Source organism: Poromitra crassiceps, assembly GCF_964638095.1.
Source record: "Poromitra crassiceps genome assembly, chromosome: 13".
Classification (NCBI taxonomy): domain Eukaryota; kingdom Metazoa; phylum Chordata; class Actinopteri; order Beryciformes; family Melamphaidae; genus Poromitra; species Poromitra crassiceps.
In genome coordinates, this window is record NC_139644.1 from 41677376 (window position 1) to 41699424 (window position 22049).

The window sequence follows — 22049 nt, forward strand, 5'->3', positions numbered from 1 at the left end:
TTCCATCGGTGGCTGAATGCATTAGAGAGCTCATTATACTGTATAGCCTGTTAGCAGCAGTATGCTGTGCAAAATGATGACTGGCCTTTACGTGTTTGATAGAGAGAGAGTGAGAGAGTGAGAGAGAGAGAGAGAGAGAGAGAGAATGAGAGAGAGAGAGAGAGAGAGAGAGAGAGCGGGTGGACAGAGGGGCCGAACTCTCCATCTCACCTTTCTGACTCTCTGTCTGTCTCCACACCAGGACAGCAGGAGGTTTGACTCTGTGTGTCTCCACACCAGGACAGCATGAGGTTTGACTCTGTCTGTCTCCACACCTCAAGACTTACAATAACACATTTTTGTCAGCAATAGTAGTGAATGTTGAGAACCGGGACAACCGGGACATTTTAGTGTTCCATAGTGTTAGACACCCATCTTGAAATCAGGACTGTCTCTCTCTCCCATCCTCTCTCTCCCATCCTCTCTCTCCCATCCTCTCTCTCCCATCCTCTCTCTTCCATCCTCTCTCTCCCATCCTCTCTCTCCCATCCTCTCTCGCCCATCCTCTCTCGCCCATCCTCTCTCTTCCATCCTCTCTCTTCCATCCTCTCTCTCCCATCCTTTATCTTCCATCCTCTCTCTCCCATCCTTTATCTTCCATCCTCTCTCTCCCATCCTCTCTCTCCCATCCTCTCTCGCCCATCCTCTCTCTTCCATCCTCTCTCTCCCATCCTCTCTCTCCCATCCTCTCTCTTCCATCCTCTCTCTCCCATCCTCTCTCGCCCATCCTCTCTCTCCCATCCTCTCTCTTCCATCCTCTCTCTCCCATCCTCTCTCGCCCATCCTCTCTCTCCCATCCTCTCTCTTCCATTCTCTCTCTCCCATCCTCTCTCTCCCATCCTCTCTCGCCCATCCTCTCTCTCCCATCCTCTCTCTCCCATCCTCTCTCTCCCATCCTCTCTCTCCCATCCTCTCTCTTCCATCCTCTCTCTCCCATCCTCTCTCTCCCATCCTCTCTCTCCCATCCTCTCTCTCCCATCCTCTCTCTCCCATCCTCTCTCGCCCATCCTCTCTCTCCCATCCTCTCTCTTCCATCCTCTCTCTCCCATCCTCTCTCTCCCATCCTCTCTCGCCCATCCTCTCTCGCCCATCCTCTCTCGCCCATCCTCTCTCTTCCATCCTCTCTCTCCCATCCTCTCTCTCCCATCCTCTCTCTTCCATCCTCTCTCTCCCATCCTCTCTCGCCCATCCTCTCTCTCCCATCCTCTCTCTTCCATCCTCTCTCTCCCATCCTCTCTCTCCCATCCTCTCTCGCCCATCCTCTCTCTCCCATCCTCTCTCGCCCATCCTCTCTCTCCCATCCTCTCTCTCCACCTCTCTTTTCCATCCTCTCTCTCCCCCAATCGACACACACCTGTCTGCAGCCGTTCACCCTGATTCTCTATCTCCCCCCCCCCTCTTCCTCTCTCTCTCCCTCTCTGTGTCCATTAGAAGGCACTCAGAGCTGATGATATCAAGTGATTATGCTGTGATTGCTGTGCTGTGATGCTCCTTCTCTCTCTCTCTTTTTCACATTACATTAGGCTACATTATGTCATTTGTCCAAAGCCACTTACAATATCACATTTTGTCAACAGTACAGAAAACAGCTATGCAACACAATCAATGACAGCTAAGACCTTTGATGGACTAGAGTAGCACTTTGTAGAAAGTCGTTTGAGAAGGAATAAGTAACATGTAATATTAGGAAGTCGTTTTGAGAAGGAATAATAGTAGTTAGTTGATAGTCTCCTATCAATGTGAACCCATTCAACCCCACAGCACCACAAAGGCCATTTTATTGTACCAGGAAGCCAGTCGGGGTTAAGTAACACTAAATAACCAACGTGTGTAAGTATGTGGGCTGTGTGACGCATTGTACACCTGTGTGTGTGTGTGTGTGTGTGTGTGTGTGTGTGTGTGTGTGTGTGTGTGTGTGTGTGTGTGTGTGTATGTGTGTGTGTGTGTGTGTGTGTGTGTGTGTGTGTATTAGAGTACTTAGTAGAGGGGCTTTCCGGGCTTTGTTGATGAGGCCGATGGCAGTTGGGAAGAAGCTGTTCTTGTGGCGAGAGTTTGAGTTTGAGTTTGAGTTTGAGTTTGAGTTTTCTTTTTGTTGTTTTTTCCAGATTCTTTTTATCCCATTTTTATCCCCGTTAGTGCTAATTTTAATGTATTTATCCTGGTTGCTGCTCCACCCTCTGCTGATCTGGGGAGAGCAGCAACTGGCTCCATGCTTCCTCCGAGACATGGGCAGTTAGCCAGCCGCTTCTTTTCACCTGACAGGGGAAGCTTCACCGGTAGGACATAGCACGTGGGAGGATCACGCTATTCCAACCAGTTCCCCTCCCTCCGAACAGGCGCCCCTAACGACCAGAGGAGGAACCACTTCAGCGACCAGGATATTGCATATTTAGGTGAAGGGGGTTCCTATATGAAGGAAACCCCCAGGGGGCACGGGGAGAACATGCAAACTCCACACAGAAAGGCCCTTTTGACGACCCCACCCGGGCGGTGGGCACTCGAGGACATGCGGACGGACACGCATTCCTTCAGCGCTCACAGCGTCCCAGGTGGGAATCGAACCCAGGACCTTCTAGCTGTGAGGCGACAGCGCTTACCACTGCACCACCATGCCCCCCGTTTGAGAGTTTCTTGACAGACCTCAGTCTCTTGCTGAGGGAGAGCATTTCAAAGAGTTTTTGTGTTTTATTATTATTATTTCTTATTACTAGCGCTACTGTCATAGTGTAGATTATTATTATTATTAAAAATAATAATAATAATTAGAAGAAGAAGAAGAAGAAGAAGAAGAAGAAGAAGAAGAAGAAGAAGAAGAAGAAGAAGAAGAAGAAGAAGGGCTATCTGCAAACATTTAACTAAATAGTATATTAAAGTGATAAACAAGATTTTGAGCAATTTCTCCAACATTTCTTTTTCTTTTGCGATCCTTTTATTCCTATACTTATTTCTGATTTATTTTCTCATTCCCCATATTATATATATATATATAATATATATATATAATACCTCCTGAAGGCAATATGGCCTGCCTGGCATTGCCACATGTTGCCCATACACACATAGGGGATTTGTTTGGGATGACTGTCATCATGCATAGTCATAACCGTGGCAGGTGAAGCCGTATGTGACATTCTCCTTTGCGTTTCCGCAGGAGACCTGGTGGCTCTGAAGAAGGAGAGCTTCTCCCTAAAGGAAGGAGTGAACTACAGAGTCAAGATTCACTTCAAGGTGAGAGGAAATTTCATGAAATAGTGCAACATTTTAAAATGCTAATACTGAGTAAAGTTTAGATTTTTTTTCTTAACCATGAGCAAAGCCTTTCCCTGACCTTAACCAAGTAGATGTAACCGTTAGCCAACCTTTAAGTGAAAATGCGTAATTTCACATAATTCCTGTCCACAACGCCTAAACGGTTTGAAATTTTGTGCACATTTAACAAAGTTTTGTAAGACGCTGTGATGGATGTAATCATACTGTAGGTAGATTAAACAGAAACAATGTCCATTTACACACTTTACTGTCATATTATTCAGAAAGAGATTTAACATATTCGTGTATGTGGTTGCTTGAATAATAATATTAAAATGTCAAATGCTGGTATTCCAAATTAAATATGAAGGGATATAGGCTATGTTTATGTAGGGATGGGAATTGATGAGGTTTTATTGATACCAATGTCATTATCGATTCTGCTTATTGGTCCGATCCTTTATCTGTTCCCTTATTGATTCCTGATCAGTTTTCTGTGTGGAAAAGCAGTAGGCCTACACAGGTTTTCATTGTCAAAGCAGCTGTTTGATTGATTAATTGGTTGATTTAATCATGGATATATAAAAGACAACAAAATCCAAGGGATAAACATGTAAAAGTGTGGACACTTATTTCCAAAATGGTCCCTGTTCTAGTTAATTATCTCCTGAATCTGAATAATGTCTGCCTAATAACATTTGAACATGTTAAAATAAATTACAATGCTCCTGTTCTTAAAGGGATATTACACCTTTCAACATTGCTGGTGTTTCCACCCTCAGAGCTGCATTCACACATTGCGTTTGTTCCCCAACCGCTAGCGCCCTCCAACTAATCGCGATGGCGGTGACCCTGCCATTTCCCATAGCAACAACAAACGAGCTAGCAGCTGCTAAGCTAGCGTCAGATGATGTTTTCATGGTCAGTTTTTTGTTTCTCCTCACAAAAAGCGCACCATGCAGTGCTTTTCTCATATTAAAAAAAGACAGACACAGAGCTTGATGTCATGCGGTTTTTGCAATGCGCAAAACATGCCAGCAACGATAAGAGGAATTGATACTCGGAGGCATTTTCAACCAGTTCTCAACTGGAATCGGTTCTCGATTCCCATCCCTATGTGTCTACAGTAGGGATCAGGTGGGGGGATCGATTCAGACAAGATCCACTTGAGATGCACTTTAAGTTAACGAGGTTAACGAGGGAGGGAGGGAGAGTCCGATCAATGGAGGGGTGGAGAGAGATGAAGGGATAGGCAAGGGATTGAACAGATAAGCAACTGATCAGATCAGGGAGTTAAGTGACTGAGAGAGAGCGATGAGCAAGCAACACCACTCAATGATATCACAATTTCTCGACGGACATCGCTAATGATGTCAGAATGTCTATGACATCACTGACAATGTCACAATGTCTATGACATCATCAGTCCACTGAAGAGTCACCATGTATATGCACATAATGCAGGGTGACATCTACAACCCCTGATACCAAAATGGATGAGTTTTAAGCTATGCTTCCTCATACATCTGTGACTACATCATACATCTGTGACTACGTCGGATATGTATTTGTCCCAAACAAGCATAATGAAACATTACTTGTGTTATCCCATTGATACCTGATGCAGCATTTGTGTGACCTTTAAGACCCCGAACCACGTCATACGCGGTTCTGTAAACTATGAATGAAGTTTGGCAACATTCAGCAGCTACACTGCGGCGAGTGTGGCCAACTTCAGTTACATGCTCATAGCGTTACTGCTGCGAGGAGCCGATGGCTGTACCCGGTCGGCATAATGTTAGTTACAAAAGCACGTCGACAGTGTTTTCTCACTGCCAGTAGGGGTTGACAAATACTAGCTAGTCTGACCGGTCACAACCAGCTCCTCACTGCTCGTTAAAAATGTCCAAAAAGGCGTTAATAAACTGGTCACATAATTGGAATATATGTTACGTTCTCATCCAAAAAAGTATTAAAACGTTTGGTTTTTATGATTGAAAACATGGTTTTTATGATTGAAAACAGCTTTTTGGCAAGTCTAAAAATGATAAAGGTAGGAGTAATCTACTTCCGGGTCTAAAACGGAATAACGATTACAAAATGACGTTATGCAGCAGAAGCGTCCTGATATGGGCAAATTATAAGGTGAATAAAGTATTAAAAAAAGAACGTATAAGAACAGTGCAGTGTCAGACAGTGTCCAGTGGGGCATGGTAGCCTACAGCAGTGGTCAAAGTATGTCAAAGGGGTCAGGTGGCCTCGTCACAGGCTGGGTGTACATCATAGTGGGTGGGTTCATCATGCCCACAGCGCCTCCTATCTGTGGAGGCATGCCATATCCAATCATGCCTGTGGGCGCGGTCACAGGGAAGGCCATGACTGAGGAGGACATGGAAACAGGGTTCCAGGTCGTGCTTGGCGTTGCCTTGGGCTGCCAGTTGGTTCCACCGGTCATCTTCTTCTCACCAGGCTGGCTCCACTGGATGTCATTTTTCACCAGAACGTTGCTTCCAATGCCAAGGTTCCCCACAAGGTCAGCCAGGGTGGAATCAAGGTCATAGGACACCAGCTTCTCTGGCTGCTGATTGGACGGTTGGTTGGTGCCGGCCAGAGTGGGTTTCAGAATGCCCCCGGTCATTTCAGAATTTAAGCTGCTGTTGTCTGCGGCTCCAAAATAGGACTCAAAGTCCACCTGGAGTTCGCCCACTGACTGCTGGGGCGGCGGGGCCTGTGGCATGGAGTATCCTGCCCAGGCTGTTGCCACAGCGAGGCCTGTGGAGCTGGACTGCATGGAGGGCTGGAAAGTCGACTGGAGGTCAAACGGCTCCCTCTCCGTCTTCAGAGCACCATTGGAGCAGATGGGTGTGGAGAAGATGTTGATGGCTGATGCTGTGCCGATGGTGCCACTGGCGGTGGAGACGGGCCATGCATCTGTGGAGGGCCTGTTGGGGAGCTGCTTGAGCCACTGCTCCCACTCGTCCACTTTAGTGGAAGATGTCCCTGTGCTTGTGTTTGGCATAGTGCTGTCTGCGGTTGTGTCCTTGACTTTCTTTCCCTCTAAGGAGGCCAAGTGCTGCTCCAGAGCTTCCAGAATGCTACTGGGAGCCGCACAAAGGTCTGGGAGGTCTCCTCGATCAATCCCCACCTGCTCTGCTACTTTGAGGAACTCTGATAGTTGGGTGATTCGGGTGAGGTACTTCTTGTAAATGTCCAGGCCTTCTTTACACTGCGTCTTCTTTACGTCAAAGTATTTCTCCAGCAGGTTGATGATGCCTTCATTATAAGCAGCAAAGAGCCTGATGGCATCTTTGAAGAGGAGCACGAAGGCGGCATCCATGACTACGTTAGCCAGCTCATTGGCACCGACTGCTTTAGTGAAATTGAGAAGGGCGTCCATCTGGTTCTGAATAATGGGGATAGTCTTCAGCAGGTTCTCTATCTTCATGGTCCTCATCACACCATCCGCTCCTCGCTTAACTTTAGTGAAGTCAAAGGCAACCTGTCTGTACGAAACAGCTTTCTCATTCAGGTATCGACTATACCTCCGGATAAATGTGGACATGTAGTAACCTTGTGAAACACTTTTATCCAAGAATTTACTGAGGTTAAATAGGGTATTCCTTGTAGCCAAGTACTGGACAAAACGCTCATTGCCATAGACCATGAGGTGGTGTGTGGTGATGAGTGACTTGAAGACCACCACCCAGCTGGTGTTGGTGGCCCTCTCAAACAGCGAGTCGGCCATTTGGGGAATGCTCACGTTAATCTCCTTGGTGCAACGGATCAAATAATCCAAGTGTTTCTTTTTCGGGGCCATTATTTCGTGAGTAGTGGCCTTGAATACTGCTCTCGACATGGCTGACACTGTGCTGGGCTGCAGTTACCCTGGCCTTAATGCTCTGTCATCAGAGATGTCGCCAGTGATGTCACTCGAGCAATTATGATGTCACCGGTGATGTCACTCGAGCAACTGTGATGTTATCAGTGATGTCATCACTGAAATCTCTAATAACAGAGGAGCCCTTCACGAAGATGAAGGTGCGTTGCTCCGGAGGGGATGAGGAGCGGAGGAGGAGCAAGAGACGAGGCGCAACAGCCAAGATTGAGGTGTGAGAAACACCAGAAACTTGAAAGAAGAAGAAGCAGGTCTAGAGTGAGACCATCCAACTGTGAGAGGCAGCAATGTGCCCGCAAGGCATCCAGTCTGCCGGAAAGCCATTAGAAGAAGAAGTGTCATAAATCAATTGTGACATCATCAGGGATGTCATAAATCAAATGAGTGACATCATCAATGATTGTGACTATGGTGGCGACTAATTTTCCAGACATTTAAACGGAAATTTTAATGGCGACTAGTCTATAAAAAAACACTCAGAAAACAGCCAAAACCTACAGTATGCGCAATATATATAATATATAATTTTTGAAGGCCGAGAGCCATTTATGGCCCAATTCCACCGCTGGTATCAACGCGGCCCCGCACAGCTCGTCACGCTTTTTTGTCTCATTCCACCGATCAAAAACGTGGACAACCCGGGTTGATCGGGGTTGAGTCGTGCTGCTTTTGGTCCGTGCTCTGTTGAGGTTCTAGGGCTGTGGACCCGGTACTATATGGTGACGTGAAAACACTGCAGACGACTGATTGGTCAGGCAGAATCGTGTTTACTGTAGGCATCTACTGTCAATGCTGGATACCAGTTTAGTTAGCTTACCTTCTCTTCTCTTATGTTATTTCCATCAGTCTTTTGTGTTGCTGCCTTTGGCGCTGGTGAAATAAAATCGATCTCCTTGCTCAGCTTTAACATGCGCTCCTCGGGAAGCCCTTTGTAGTTGCCTCCGCTAGGCCGCAGGCGAAGCCGCGGTCTTGCCTGTTGAGCTGCCGCTGGGGTTCTCCTTGTAGCGCCTCTCCCGTCCCCGCGCAGTGCATGCATGTGAGTTTGAGTAACAACAAAGTGATATCCATTCTCCTAGCCGATTGTCACATTTGCCCATGTACACTGTAGGTCATTTAGAGGCACCAGTATTTCATAATCAGTTTAAAAGTTCCGTGTATTGATTTCAATTTAACGTTATACTTATAGCCTACTTCGGCTATGGGCGGAGGGCAGATATGCGGTCGCTATCGACCAGGTGTGGGCGGAGGCAAGTAAACTTGCTATGGAAACAGAGTCTCTATCAAGTAGAGCCGAGTAATACCAGATAGAGTGGAGCTGTACTGTGCTGTTATATGTGGTGGAAATGAGCCATTAGATCTTTATATATGTTTCCATTTCCAAAGCCAAAAAATGACAAGTGTTCATTCTATTTTTGTCATGGTGGAAAAACCTCTGGGCCATCATCATGTGACATTGAAACCCAGAATAATGATATCCTTTTAGCTCTGGGATTGATTACTACTACCTTGAGCCTTAAAACAATATTTGGGACACAGGAGAAACAGTTGGGGCCAGGATCTGATGGAAGGCTGGGAGGCATGTGACTGTAAAGACCACGGCATCCTCTCTGTTCAAATGCCATGTGGAATGTGTGTGTCTGCAGGTCAACAGAGACATTGTTGCTGGTCTGAGGTACATTCATGTGAGCAGCAGGAAAGGAATGAAAGGTAAGTTCAGCTATATACCTGGTAAAGATAAAATAACAGACTATATTGCCCAGGTGTAGAGATGTTGCGTTTATTTATTTATTATGTTTGTGTGTGCGTGTGTGTGTATGGGACAGCACTTTACATGCTAACTGTGTCATACCCCCCTTACAGTAGTGTAGCAGTAGGCTACTACCGCCCTTTCCAGCGTATAAGTGTGTGTCCATTGTATTTTGTGCAGTATTACAGGTATGTATTTTTCATTGTGGGCAGCTACAGTTTCTCTACAACTGAAATCAGGTTCTCACACATAAAGAACAACAAATAACAATTAATCCTGGTGTTTAGTATCTTGACGAGACAAGGTACATGGTTGTCCTTTCTGACCACAGTTTCCCCACACATACACTTAGGTCGTGTTCATACCCGATAAGTCCGGTTCCTTGGTTCGGACCAGATGCCAGAATGAAACATTTGTTTGGTTTTGCAGCTATCCTGGTAAACCATCTGGATCACATGAACTCACGTTCTCTTTGGTTCTGTGATTCCGTCTGGCCTCCAGTTTGCCCCCAGTCTTTTCAGTGGGCGGGAGTACTTGCATTGACAGACAACTCCAGCCAATTAGCGTCATCAAATCCAGTCTTTCAGCCAATCAACATCGGATCGAGTCTTTTCCGCCAAGAAACTCAGCTGGTACTCTAGTACTATACTCTTGTTCTTGTTTAATTGTTGTTATTGGATCTATTTCTGCAATAACGGCACTTATGACTTATGATTGTAAACTCGCCCAACACTGACATTAACGCTCATTGCTTTGGGAGCGACAGAGCCGTCAGTACCGATTTGCCAGCGGCATCCCTGATTGTCCGGTTATGATGTCAACTACAAGGGCTCCCTGATTGGCCCATTGACTTTGTAATTTGTGAAAACGTCCGCCCCCTGCTGGAGGCCGAACGAAACAGAATGTGAGTTGACGTGACGTGATGGTTTACCAGGCTATTCTCCTGTCACACATGCAAAAAAATCTAACTCTGCAGATAGGGTTAGGAGACTCCGGTCTCCTCATGTCATCAGTGAGTGATGTCATCAGCGATGATGTCACCGGTGATGTCACTCGAGCAATTACAATCTCATATATTTCTTTAAGGGCAGAGTTCTGAGCATGCTCAATAGATGGATTGTGGGGACTACACCGCTGGGACACCGCCCCATTATTCACCTTATTCACCACGCCCACTTTTTCTCTCTTCCGCGTTCAACGCAAACGTATTTGTTCTTCCGGTTCAGCGCTAGTTGCCTTCTGTGGCTAATATTAGCCGCTAGTTAGTTATGTTATATGGCAGTAAAATGCCACTGAATGACCAAATTGATATAACTTTTAACCATTTCGCGTAACACTGTTTCCATACGGATCACCAGCATTAGTTTGTTGTTTATAACGTGGCTATATTCATAACGTTTCTATCTCGGATGCGTTATTTCGAATAGGTTGGCGTAACCTATGTGCGTTTCAGGACGCAACAGCCTCGACTCCACTAACGTCATCTTTAGAGCACAATATTCCTGGAATGCAAGTTTAACTAAACAGTTACATGTCCTCTGCATTCTACATAAAATTAAGATATTACGGGTTGTTTTATTTTGTATGTTACATACGTATTGGCCAAGATATGTTAGTTTATGGGGGAGTAATTTTGCCACTTTAGGAGGGGAGTGTGCGCGGCCATTTTGCCTGCGGGGTTTTTGGCAAGTCAAAACGGAAATACTATTACGAAATGACGTAATGCGGAAGCGTCCATGTGTGGGCAAAGAATAAGGTGAATATTAGTTTGATTTCCAGTGTTATTGTGCATGCAACTGAGTGTCCATTTTGTGTCTTCCCCACAGTGAACAAGGCAGTGCACATGGTGGGCAGCTACGGCCCGCGGGTGGCGGAGCACGAGTTTATGACCCCTGTGGAAGAGACGCCCAAAGGCATGCTGGTCCGCGGCACCTACAACATCAAGTCCCGCTTCACCGACGACGACAAGGCGGAGCACTTGAGCTGGGAGTGGAACCTCAACATCAAGAAGGACTGGAGCGACTAGAGAGAGAGAGAGAGAGAGAGAGAGAGAGAGAGAGAGAGCACTGCTCTCTTCTCCCCTCTCATCCCTCCCTCTGATTCACCTCGTCTCTGTCCGTCCTTCACTTCCCCTCGTCCACCTTTGTTCCAGCTCCTCTGTTAGAGGAGAGAGACGCGACGCAGCTTGTCTCTCTCTCCTCTCCTCTTCTGCCTTGTCCTCCTTTTCCCCTCTTTTCCCCCCCTTCCCCTCTGTGTCACTTAAACCCACGAGTGTTGGGAAGGGAAACTCACTAGCAAGAGCAACTGGGACTTCTCTCTTGGTCCCTGCAATGCATTCTTCTACTCTCATAGCATTCTATCCTATATTCCAACCGTCCTCCTTGCCTGGGATGGTGGCATCAAGAAGTTTTGGGATGAGCAGAACCTTCTCTCTCTCCCTCCTCTTCCCTCTTTCTCCCTCCCTTCCTCTCTTCCTCCTGATTCTGCCCCTCATTGATTCTTACCTACACGACAGCAGCAAACGGTCAGCAGCACCGGCAGTAATGATGGTAGAAGTTAGTTGAGGCACACTTCTACAGGGAGAGATGAATTGGAACTAGAACTAAATAAAGCATGGTTCTCCAATGACCTGTGTTTACAATTATGGTTAAGTAAACTGCACAGCACACTGGCATGGGACAGTGGCACAGATCGACATGAGGTGGAGACTCGTCACATGACTTGGAATCGAGTCAGACTTGCATTGCAGTTTGACTTGCTTGAGACTTGACTTATGCATGAATAGAAGACTTGAGTTGACTTGTACTTTTGATGACTTGAAAAGGTTTCTAAAGTCTTGACAAAACAATCTTGTGTTTGTGTAAATGACTTGGTGTTCTACATTTCAACTTGAGACTTGACATTAATGACTTGGACCTGACTTGGTCATCTCCATTTCAACACGGGACTTGATGTTAATGACATGGACCTGACTTGAGACTGACTTGGGACACGAGCACAGTTGACTTGGTCTCACCTCTGAAGACCTGATATGACATCACTCAGTGTACTGAATGGAAATGCAACTGTAAGCAACCAGGCTGTGTCTGTAGAACACTGAACCAGTTTAAAGAGCATGGTGCAGGTTAGAGACCACTTTGCATCACCCAGGTGGGTGCTACGCATCGGTGGTGGATGAGTTGAGTTCCCTCCCCCTCCCTCCCCTGATATGTGAAGCGCTTTGAGTATCTAGAAAGGCGCTATATAAATCCAATCAATTATCAATTATCATTAATATGTGGGACTTTTATGTAGCAATCGGATTCTGTCTTGTTTTTTGTTATTTTCCCCCCACACACACATAGCTGCATCTAGACTGGTTTTTATAAAGCAGTTGGCACGCTCACCTGAAAACCCGCAAATGGAACATAACACGTGGCGTTCCCTCGGATCATTACCTCCGTACGCCAAGCGTTTCTTATCCGCCTGAGACAGTAGCGGAGCGTACACCGGGGCAGAGGGTGGGCCCGCCCCGGGCCCACGCCCCCATCCCCAATTTTTTTTTGTTTTTTTTTGTTTTTTGATGATGGCGTAGCTGATTTTTGTCCTGCTCCTTCAGTGCCGAAATGCGTTCTGCGCAGTGTTGAATTATCGTAGCAGAGGGTCAAAATGATCGTTGGTGGGGAGGTCAATTATCGTACAAATATGATAATTATCGTACGTGTGTGGTGTTTTGGAAAGTTTTCTGCTGTGACTGTTGACTGTTTATTATAATTATTATTACAGTATAAGTACAGTAGCCCGATTGACGTCACAGGAGCTACAGTATCTGCCCAGATGGCTTTTTATTTTTTATTTACATTTTTTAGCATGTGCATTATAATGCCACCTTTTTCTCCATATTTTTGCCCTGGGGGCATGTTTTAATTTTGTTTTTGTCTTTTGGGGGTATTTTCATAAGAATCTTGAACCCAAACTGTATATATATTTTTTAACCTGCACCACGCTCTTTAATAGCAGCCAAATCTATCCGATGTGGAAACTTCATAGTTGATTTGTATCAAGATGAATGTCTATGTACCGCAGGAATGAGTCCTCCTTCCTATGTGTAAAAGTCAATGGGATTTCTGTATGGGGATTTCAGTTAAATGCTTGTGTTCAGCAGGATAATCTTCACAAATGATTTGACCTTTGAAGCAAAAATGAGTTTTCTTTTTTAACAGAATTTTCAGAAAATGCTTCAAAAGTCATAAAAGTGGTCCTCATCTGTGAAGATCCTCTTGCTGAACACGAAGTTCGCTGTTTCATGAACTTTTGGTTTCATGAACTTTTGGTAACAGACCTTATTTCATGGATTTAACTGAAATTCCCATACAAAAATCCCATTCACTTTTAGGAACCAGGAAGTGAAGGAACTTCTGGGTACGCCTACAAATATACATCATCCCCTGCGGTACTCTATCACAGTTGATTTGTATCAAGAGGAATGTTTATTCCCAGTGAGATTGACAGTCTATAGTCCAACCGGCACCACATACAGTTGGTAGGCAGTGACAGTCTGTTTTATAGAACCAGTGAATGGAATTGTCCTCAGGAATGTCACTGCTTCAGTATTCCTTAGTGGACAAAACATTACGAGTATATTCATCCTCCTGATATAGAGTTGGCTGCCTTTTGCATAGTCCATTCACAATCGATCCACAATTGATTGTCTCAACTTCTTCCACATTTATAATTCAGCCTATTTCCTGGGAAGGACAGGTATTGGATATTTAGTGCAGGGTTGTTAAGGGTCAGAGGCAGAGCAGAGAAGGTGACTCTCAGTATCAAATCTAACGTTTAAAACTAGAATGTGTAGAAGATGCAAGAAAAATACATTTGAGTGAGATAAATGGATATTTTCTTTGCTTTAACTTCTATCCCAGGACTTCTCCACCCTCCCTGTCGCTTTCTCCCTTGCGGTTTTAAGCCCAGATGTCAAAGAACATCAATTTTGACATATCGGACATGTATTTAATATAGGCCTACTGTATGTATTTTCTTTTTAGTTACTGAACTACTAAAGTACCGCTTTCAGAGAATCATTCATGTCATCTCTTCTGTATTTGATAGCATATAGATTGATTATGCTTTTGATGGATTAGGTGTTCTATTATGGAAGAGGTTATTTTATATGATCACAGTTTGTCATGATTTATTGTGAAGTTCTGTCCCAATCCCATAGCCTTTGATTCAGTTCTACTGTTTTACCACAGTAAACACTTCCACCACACAAACAATAGAATCGTTTCTCCTCATTACGCACACAGGGAAACACGTTCAGGAAGTAAGAGCGTTTAACTCGTTTTAGTAGCAAAATGACTCCCAAGCCAATACTACAAATCCAAATCTTGCCTTTTCACACTGTGGTAATGCAGAGATGAAAAGACACACATTCAGAATGACCTTTTCTCATAAGAACTATGATTTGGTGATGACTTCATCCAACATGGCAGCACGTCTTTGGAAACGCAAACCAATGAAAGACTGACTGTAAGACGATGTGTATTATAGAAGGAGATGCATGTGCATTCTAATAGGATTTGATACATTGACGCCCCCTTTCTAAACCTCTCCAGTACACCAAGGACAGGCGATGTGAATCCAATTCTACGTTCAACCTTTTTACCAAAATATCGTACGACGGGAAGCTGAATGATGCCTGTCAGAGAAATATATATAAAGGGATCTGTCCAATCCAAATTAAAAAATAAAATGTCATTATTGTGTAAAGTCTTTGAATATGATATTGTAATTGTTGCTGAACATGATGTTGAACATTGAAATGAAAATAAAATGGTTGTGATCTAAGAATAACTTCCATGAATGTTAGCTTGTTGAGTGTTGCATGGTATATCAAGATTCTCTCTTCCTTTTTTACAACTTTATTGTAACATTGACTGTGATGTAAAAAAAAAAAAGGAAAAAAAAGATGATACTGCAGATATTTACAGGGATATTTTTTAAAGGCACAGTTCACTGTGCAGCTATCTGTGTCTGGGAAGCCCACAGCCTATAATGAGGAAGTGCTGCATCTGAAAATATCTGTGTGAAATCTAGTCCAGCATCCTGTATCTTTTAATAAAGGTTATTCCAACAAACAGTAAGGTATTGGCTGTGAATTTTTACTGCACCAAGAATCAAAAGCAGAATGCTTGCTATGACCCATCAATAGCTAACTATGCATGACAACTACACTAAGCCCATCGGACCCAGCACCAGGTTATGAAAAATCGCAGTTTGTTGGGACTCCGGCCCGGGACAACACACACAACAACCGGGCCTATATGTGGCTGTGTTTTGGAAGGTTTGTATGTGTTTTGGGCTTTAATTTTGAAGGTGTATGGCCTTTTATTTTGAAGGTTATGGGCTTTTATTATGAAGGTTTTGTGCTTTTATTTTGAAGGTTCTGTGCTTTTATTTGAAAGCTTCTGGGCTTTTATTTCTTCTGGGCTAGTGTTTTGAAGTCAAACTAACAGTAAACATGGACAAAACATGGCGACTGCCTCCCTGCTGGTCTGTCTGATTGTCTGCAGGATATCTCCAAAAATTATGAATGGAGTTGCATGAAAGTTGAAAAGTAGGTCACGGGCCAACTTACAACTGATTGACTTTCAACGCCCACTGGCCAAAAGCGGAGTGTTGCTGGGAAAGAGCGCATCAGAAAACCTTCACTGGACAACTAAATGTTGAGAATGATAGGTCCTTAATTAGTTCATATTCAAGACATGATTATCCACCTTATTTCTAGTCTCTTAAAACAGACTGTCTCATCTACATCCGGCGAATGCAGTTAAACAGTCTGTACGTTACACCCCCAGAACATGCACAAGGAAGTTGGGAAAAAAACCTTCAGACTGGAAGGAAGTTTGACGGAATCTGACCAATCACGACACGTGTGTCCACGAAAAATATGTTGCCCCCGGAAACTTAAACCGATGCAGGTTGCTAATGCTAGCAGTGCTTTAGATATACAGAATTACCATGGAAGCTACGCCCATGAAACCGGTGAAAGAAGACCCTGATAGACGTAAACGATGTATCCGCGGCTTGGAGGAACCAGAGTTAAACGAAAGTGATGAGGTAAGTTGCTAACGTTACCGAGCTTATTGTGCAGAAGCCCCGAGTTCCGCGAATGCGGCATATTGGATTCTGACTGGACTAATGAGCGGAAGACCCGCCTTTCTGCTTCCCATTCCGGTTGGTGCATGCTTCTCCCCCACGTATTACAGACGGTATGGCGGAAGCATTTGAAAATTGCGGAAGCCAACTCGTCTGTTTTAAGAGACTACCTTATTTCTAGCTGCCATGATGCCTGATGGGTGCGTCTTCCGCTTCCGGTGTAATAGACTGTTTTAACTTGACAAAAAAAACGTCTGTTTTAACTTGACAAAAAAAACGTCTATGAGGATTTTACAGCAGAGCCATTCTGCTCTACAGCCATGACGTTCGGGTGCGCGATATTTCTTTTCCCATGATGGCAAAGGCTAGGCGAAGACATGACCCGCCCCTCTCTGCCTCTTATTGGCTGACTGTACTCGGCTGCTCCCACCTTCTTTCCAGGCGAACCAGAAGTATCTCAAACGTGAGCAGCAGGTGCAAAACAATCATTAAATGCATGCTAGCAAGCGAAACTGCTGTCTGTCTGACCACAGACTGTAGAAAGAGACGCAGGATAGCCAAGCGAATGTGATTGGATGAATGTTTGACGCTAGGCCAATCACAGGCAGAGAGGGTGCCTCCAGCCTTCGCCATCATCCGGAAAAAAAATCGCTTCGGGTGCTGGGAAAACGTAATGCATTGTGGGTAGTCGGCTACTGTGGCTAATGCTAGCAGCTAGCGTAATAGTTACTTTACATGGCTGTAAAACACCACTGAATGACCAAATTGATTTAACTTTTAACCATTTTGAGTAACACTGTTTCCATACGGACCCCCAGCGTTGATTAGTTGTTTATACAGTGACTATATTTATTACTTTTATAACGTACTCCAGTTTCCGCTTTATAATTCGGGTCTGAAGCCGAGTATAAGAAAGGAAATGGCAAGCTGCAACAATAAGTCACGTTAAACCGGACCTTGTACCCACAATTTTTTTTTTACAGTGGGCCACTCAAAAATAAGGTGGATAGGTGTTCATATTTGGTCTTTAAGAGAATGGTGGCCATGGCCAATATGTTTAATATCTGAGGCCACGGTTTGCAGCTTTATGTTATTTTATTCACGCACAATGTTGTGATTTAACCACTTCACGTTTACCTCAGCTGACAATTAGAAACATGAAGAAGGATATTTCTTGGGCTTCAGCTCCCCCACAGAGGGAGGTCGGTGCTTCTCAGAACAGGAGGTTCAATCAGGAGACTTGATGAATAAACAATGATTTTATTATAATGATGATGAATGATCTTTACAGAATATTATGATGAGAAAGTTAGTTAGTCTTTGGAGCTTGACACCACAGGGAGATATCGAGATCGAGCTGGGTCAGCTCGAACCGCACAGCCATTTACACCCCCTGTGGAGTCAGGATACTGGTGCTGGTGAAACCTCTTGATGACTGATGGATCAAGGAAACTTGGCGGAGACGGGGAGGTGGTGGGTGTGCGTCAACCAGCAGGGTTTAGAGAGACTGAATGAGACACAGAAAAGCATATTTATGCACACAGCAACCATGTGATAGGCTGCCTAAGGGGAGTGCCACAATGTGATAGGCTAGAAGTGCAGGTGAGCAAAGGTGTATGAGGTGATGTGTTGCTATGCTATTGGCTTATGGGAAACTAGGAGGCAACCACTGATTATTCAATTATCACCAGGAAGCTGACAGGTTACCAGGTGAGCAAGCAGGAGAAGTGCAGTGACTGTGGAACCGGTGAAGATCAAGATCGTCCTGTCTGAACCTACGTTAAAACTTCATATATCACAAGTAACGAAGAATCTGGAGCACACAGAAACATGTCTTCAGTTGACCACAGGTGGGCAGTGTTGCCTGAGTGTACATTGATGCTGAGACAAGTTTAAAACAAATTGCTGTATGTCGGATGGAGCAATGATTCGCCCCTTCACCCACCACATAATTGTGAAATGTGTATGTAATATGTATACGTGTATTAGTAGATCAAATGAACTATGAAGACAAAACAGAGGAATGTAACATTTGCCTGCAACAGCAGGAGAAAATCACTCAAATCAGCAGCCAGCAAACATCTCAGAGGATTTGATCTGCTCTCCTGTCCAAAATGCTCTTAGCTTTTCCTGTGAACCTTTTAGAAGGCGTGGATAAATATGTTTCCAGCCCAGTCCACCATCTAATTACAGTACATGTGTCATGTATTCATTATTGCATGCAGTACAAATACATTTGCAGTATTATTAGCCTGTTTTTCAGGGCACCTCGGCATCCACAATATTATTTTGTTTGTTGATTTAATGTTCTGTCCTCAGACTGATATCATACTGATATCAGACTGAGTTAGACTGATATCAGACTGATATCAGACTGAGTTGTCAACTTGTTACGGCATTTTACAGCCAAACTCAGTGAAGTGGATAAGATGCTATCCTCAAAACCTTTTCCATCACTTTTTTAATATCACCCTTTAGTTTGTTTGACTTTCATGCCAGCGATCATTTTGTAAGTGTCGTTTTTTCCTACGCATGAAAGGAAAATGCCATCACTGAAGTCAAACATGCCCTCACTTCAACTCTCTTTATCACATATTTATGCCATCTGGAGTCTTCTCATTGCTAACAGCTCAGTTAAAAATAGCCACTGGTGTGTCGTTATACTTTGTTGGCTGTAGTGTAGACTGACGGTGATCAGGTTAAACATTACTCACATTTAAAAATACAACTCGTTAAATCATCTAATTTAGTTCCTTATTGATTATTACACATATTAGAGTTTATTATTCAGCTAATAGCTTCATTCAGTAATAATGCCAACTAATGTCCCTCTCACCTCATGCAGCTTGCATCTTATAGAGGGCTCTCAGGTGATGTACTGCCCTCTAGAGGCCATACTGGAGGTCATCAGCTCTTGGGCTGTTGTACAGCAGCTGGTTGTGTTTCTAAACTTTAACAAAGAGTATAGAAGGCAATAGATGAAACCCTGGTGGTGTTTAAATTACAATTGGGGGCAAGGCCTTTTATGCCCCCACCCCGAAAAGAAAATATGAAATTGGCTATTAACGGCTAACGTTAGACACAGTGCGAACTGGCCAATTGAAAGCGATGCATACATTCACGGTGAATCTGCCTGTGTGGTTGACCTAGTCCAACAAAACAGACACATTTCTTATTAAAAAGAAAATACAATTTCCACCAGTGCAACTGCCTAGCTACTTTTCAAGTTGTATAATCAACGTCCTGAAAGGCAATGGGGGGAGGAGAGACTTGAAAAGCATGTTGGCAGAAATCACCAAACGACTGAAACTTGCCTGGTGTCTGTCTCTGAAATCACCAAACGACTGAAACTTGCCTGGTGTCTGTCTCTGAAATCACGAAACGACTGAAACTTGCCTGGTGTCTGTCTCTGAAATCACCAAACGACTGAAACTTGCCTGGTGTCTGTCTCTGAAATCACCAAACGACTGAAACTTGCCTGGTGTCCGTCTCTGAAATCACCAAACGACTGAAACTTGCCTGGTGTCTGTCTCTGAAATCACCAAACGACTGAAACTTGCCTGGTGTCTGTCTCTGAAATCACCAAACGACTGAAACTTGCCTGGTGTTTGTCTCTGAAATCACCAAACGACTGAAACTTGCCTGGTGTCCGTCTCTGAAATCACGAAACGACTGAAACTTGCCTGGTGTCCGTCTCTGAAATCACCAAACGACTGAAACTTGCCTGGTGTCCGTCTCTGAAATCACGAAACGACTGAAACTTACCTGGTGTCTATCTCTGAAATCACCAAACGACTGAAACTTGCCTGGTGTCCGTCTCTGAAATCACGAAACGACTGAAACTTACCTGGTGTCTATCTCTGAAATCACCAAACGACTGAAACTTGCCTGGTGTCTGTCTCAGAAATCACCAAACGACTGAAACTTGCCTGGTGTCTGTCTCTGAAATCACCAAACGACTGAAACTTGCCTGGTGTCTGTCTCTGAAATCACCAAGCGACTGAAACTTGCCTGGTGTTTGTCTCTGAAATCACCAAACGACTGAAACTTGCCTGGTGTCCGTCCGTCTCTGAAATCACCAAACGACTGAAACTTGCCTGGTGTCTGTCTCTGAAATCACGAAACGACTGAAACTTGCCTGGTGTCTGTCTCAGAAATCACCAAACGACTGAAACTTGCCTGGTGTCTGTCTCTGAAATCACCAAACGACTGAAACTTGCCTGGTGTCTGTCTCTGAAATCACGAAACGACTGAAACTTGCCTGGTGTCTGTCTCTGAAATCACGAAACGACTGAAACTTGCCTGGTGTCTGTCTCAGAAATCACCAAACGACTGAAACTTGCCTGGTGTCTGTCTCTGAAATCACCAAACGACTGAAACTTGCTTGGTGCCTGTCTCTGAAATCACCAAACGACTGAAACTTGCCTGGTGTCTCTGTAACAATCTGCAGGTCACAAAGGTCACTTTCAGGCCTCCTGCGTCTTAAAGGAACAGTTCACCCAAAAATGAAAACTGTCGTCATCGTGGTCTGACCATAGAGGAGGACGAGCCAGGATGGGAAGATGGGTCAAACGCAGAGGACTAATTTCACGGTGCCTCCAATTGCATGTGTGTACTTGCTGACATGCATGTGTGGTGTGTTTTTTCGAACATTTTGTTTTTATTTTCAAATGCATTGTAACAAATGTGCAAAATACAACATAGAAAAGCATCAAACCCAAAAGAAATCCCAAATCCCCAAAAATCCCAAGAAATCCCAAAAGAGGAAAGCAGTCAGCATTGACTTCAGTACAGAACAACTGAAGTCAAAGCTGACTGCTTTTCTCTCCAGTTGTGCTGGCAACCTCCCCGTGTGTTACAGTATATGATGGACAAACTTCTCCTGTGGTTCAACTGGCATGATGATGCAGTCTGCTCCACAAATTGGGAAAGCGAGACTGAACCTATTGCTGTATCAAACTTTCACAAGAACGGCTCATGAAATAGGAACCGCAGATTAATTCATCAAAGAGGAGCCCAACACTTTCCTCAGAAAGAAATAGAAGTCAAACAAATCCAATGTTTAATAGCAGCTGTGGTGTGGGCCTCAGTTATGTGTTGATGGTTAATTACTGTCATTGTATTTTAGGGGTGCGCGTAAGCCACACAAGTTATAATAAAATTACGCACGCAAAGGCAGCACTTTCTTTGCGCGTGTAATGATATTATAACTTGTGCGGTTTATTAATAGCGTGATTGTGTCACGCGCTACGTCCTGCCGGTGAAACCCCCTCGCTGTCAGGTGAAAAGAAGCGGCTGGCGACTGCACATGTATCAGAGGGAGCATGTGCTGGTGTCTTTGTCAAGGACGCCCCTGATTACAGCATACACAACTATTACAATGACAAAACTTCACCTCAGATCACCTCCTCTGCTCTCTCCTCCCCTCCCCTCCCCTCCCCTCTCTCCTCTCCTCCCCTCTCCTCTCCTCCCCTCCCCTCTCCTCTCCTCCCCTCCCCTCCCCTCTCTCCTCCTCTCCTCCCCTCTCCTCTCCTCCCCTCCCCTCCCCTCTCCTCTCCTCCCCTCCCCTCCCCTCCCCTCTCTCCTCCTCTCCTCTCCTCCCCTCTCCTCCCCTCTCCTCTCCTCTCCTCCCCTCCCCTCCCCTCTCCTCTCCTCCCCTCTCCTCCCCTCCCCTCCCCTCTCTCCTCCTCTCCTCCCCTCTCCTCTCCTCCCCTCCCCTCCCCTCCCCTCTCCTCTCCTCCCCTCTCCTCCCCTCCTCTCCCCTCAGCTCCAGTCACATGGCCTGACAGGTAAATAAAAGGGTGTCTGGTGGAGCACACAGGGACTCACGCATGCAGCCAAGCCTCTGTGCTCTCCAAACAACCTGTGTCACCAAACGAGGACAAACACAAACACGCAAACACAAGGTAAGGTAAGCCGAGCACATCAACACGGCAGCAATAGGGTTTGCCCTAACTTACATTATGGGTGATGACGAGT

At 44.9% G+C, this 22049-nt stretch overlaps 1 protein-coding gene and 1 pseudogene across 3 annotated transcripts in view; one reads left to right on the forward strand and one right to left on the reverse strand.

Annotated features, from left to right (window-relative positions):
• Positions 1–15051, forward strand: part of arhgdig (Rho GDP dissociation inhibitor (GDI) gamma) — a gene marked incomplete at its 5' end in the record, with an annotated part of 59131 nt that extends 44080 nt beyond the window's left edge. For both annotated transcript variants that reach the window (XM_083649263.1, XM_083649262.1), the window contains 3 exons: positions 3191–3267; positions 8827–8890; positions 10757–15051. In XM_083649263.1, coding sequence (XP_083505389.1) covers positions 3191–3267; positions 8827–8890; positions 10757–10956 — 341 coding nt within the window. In that variant the 3' untranslated portion in view covers positions 10957–15051. The remainder of the gene's footprint in view (positions 1–3190; positions 3268–8826; positions 8891–10756) is intronic.
• On the reverse strand, positions 5519–8763 carry LOC310787833 (phosphatidylinositol-binding clathrin assembly protein pseudogene; annotated as a pseudogene). Its single transcript has 2 exons — positions 8689–8763; positions 5519–7187 (listed from the first exon to the last, which is right to left on the reverse strand). The product of its transcript is annotated as a phosphatidylinositol-binding clathrin assembly protein pseudogene (transcript).
• Positions 15052–22049: the final 6998 nt, after the last annotated feature.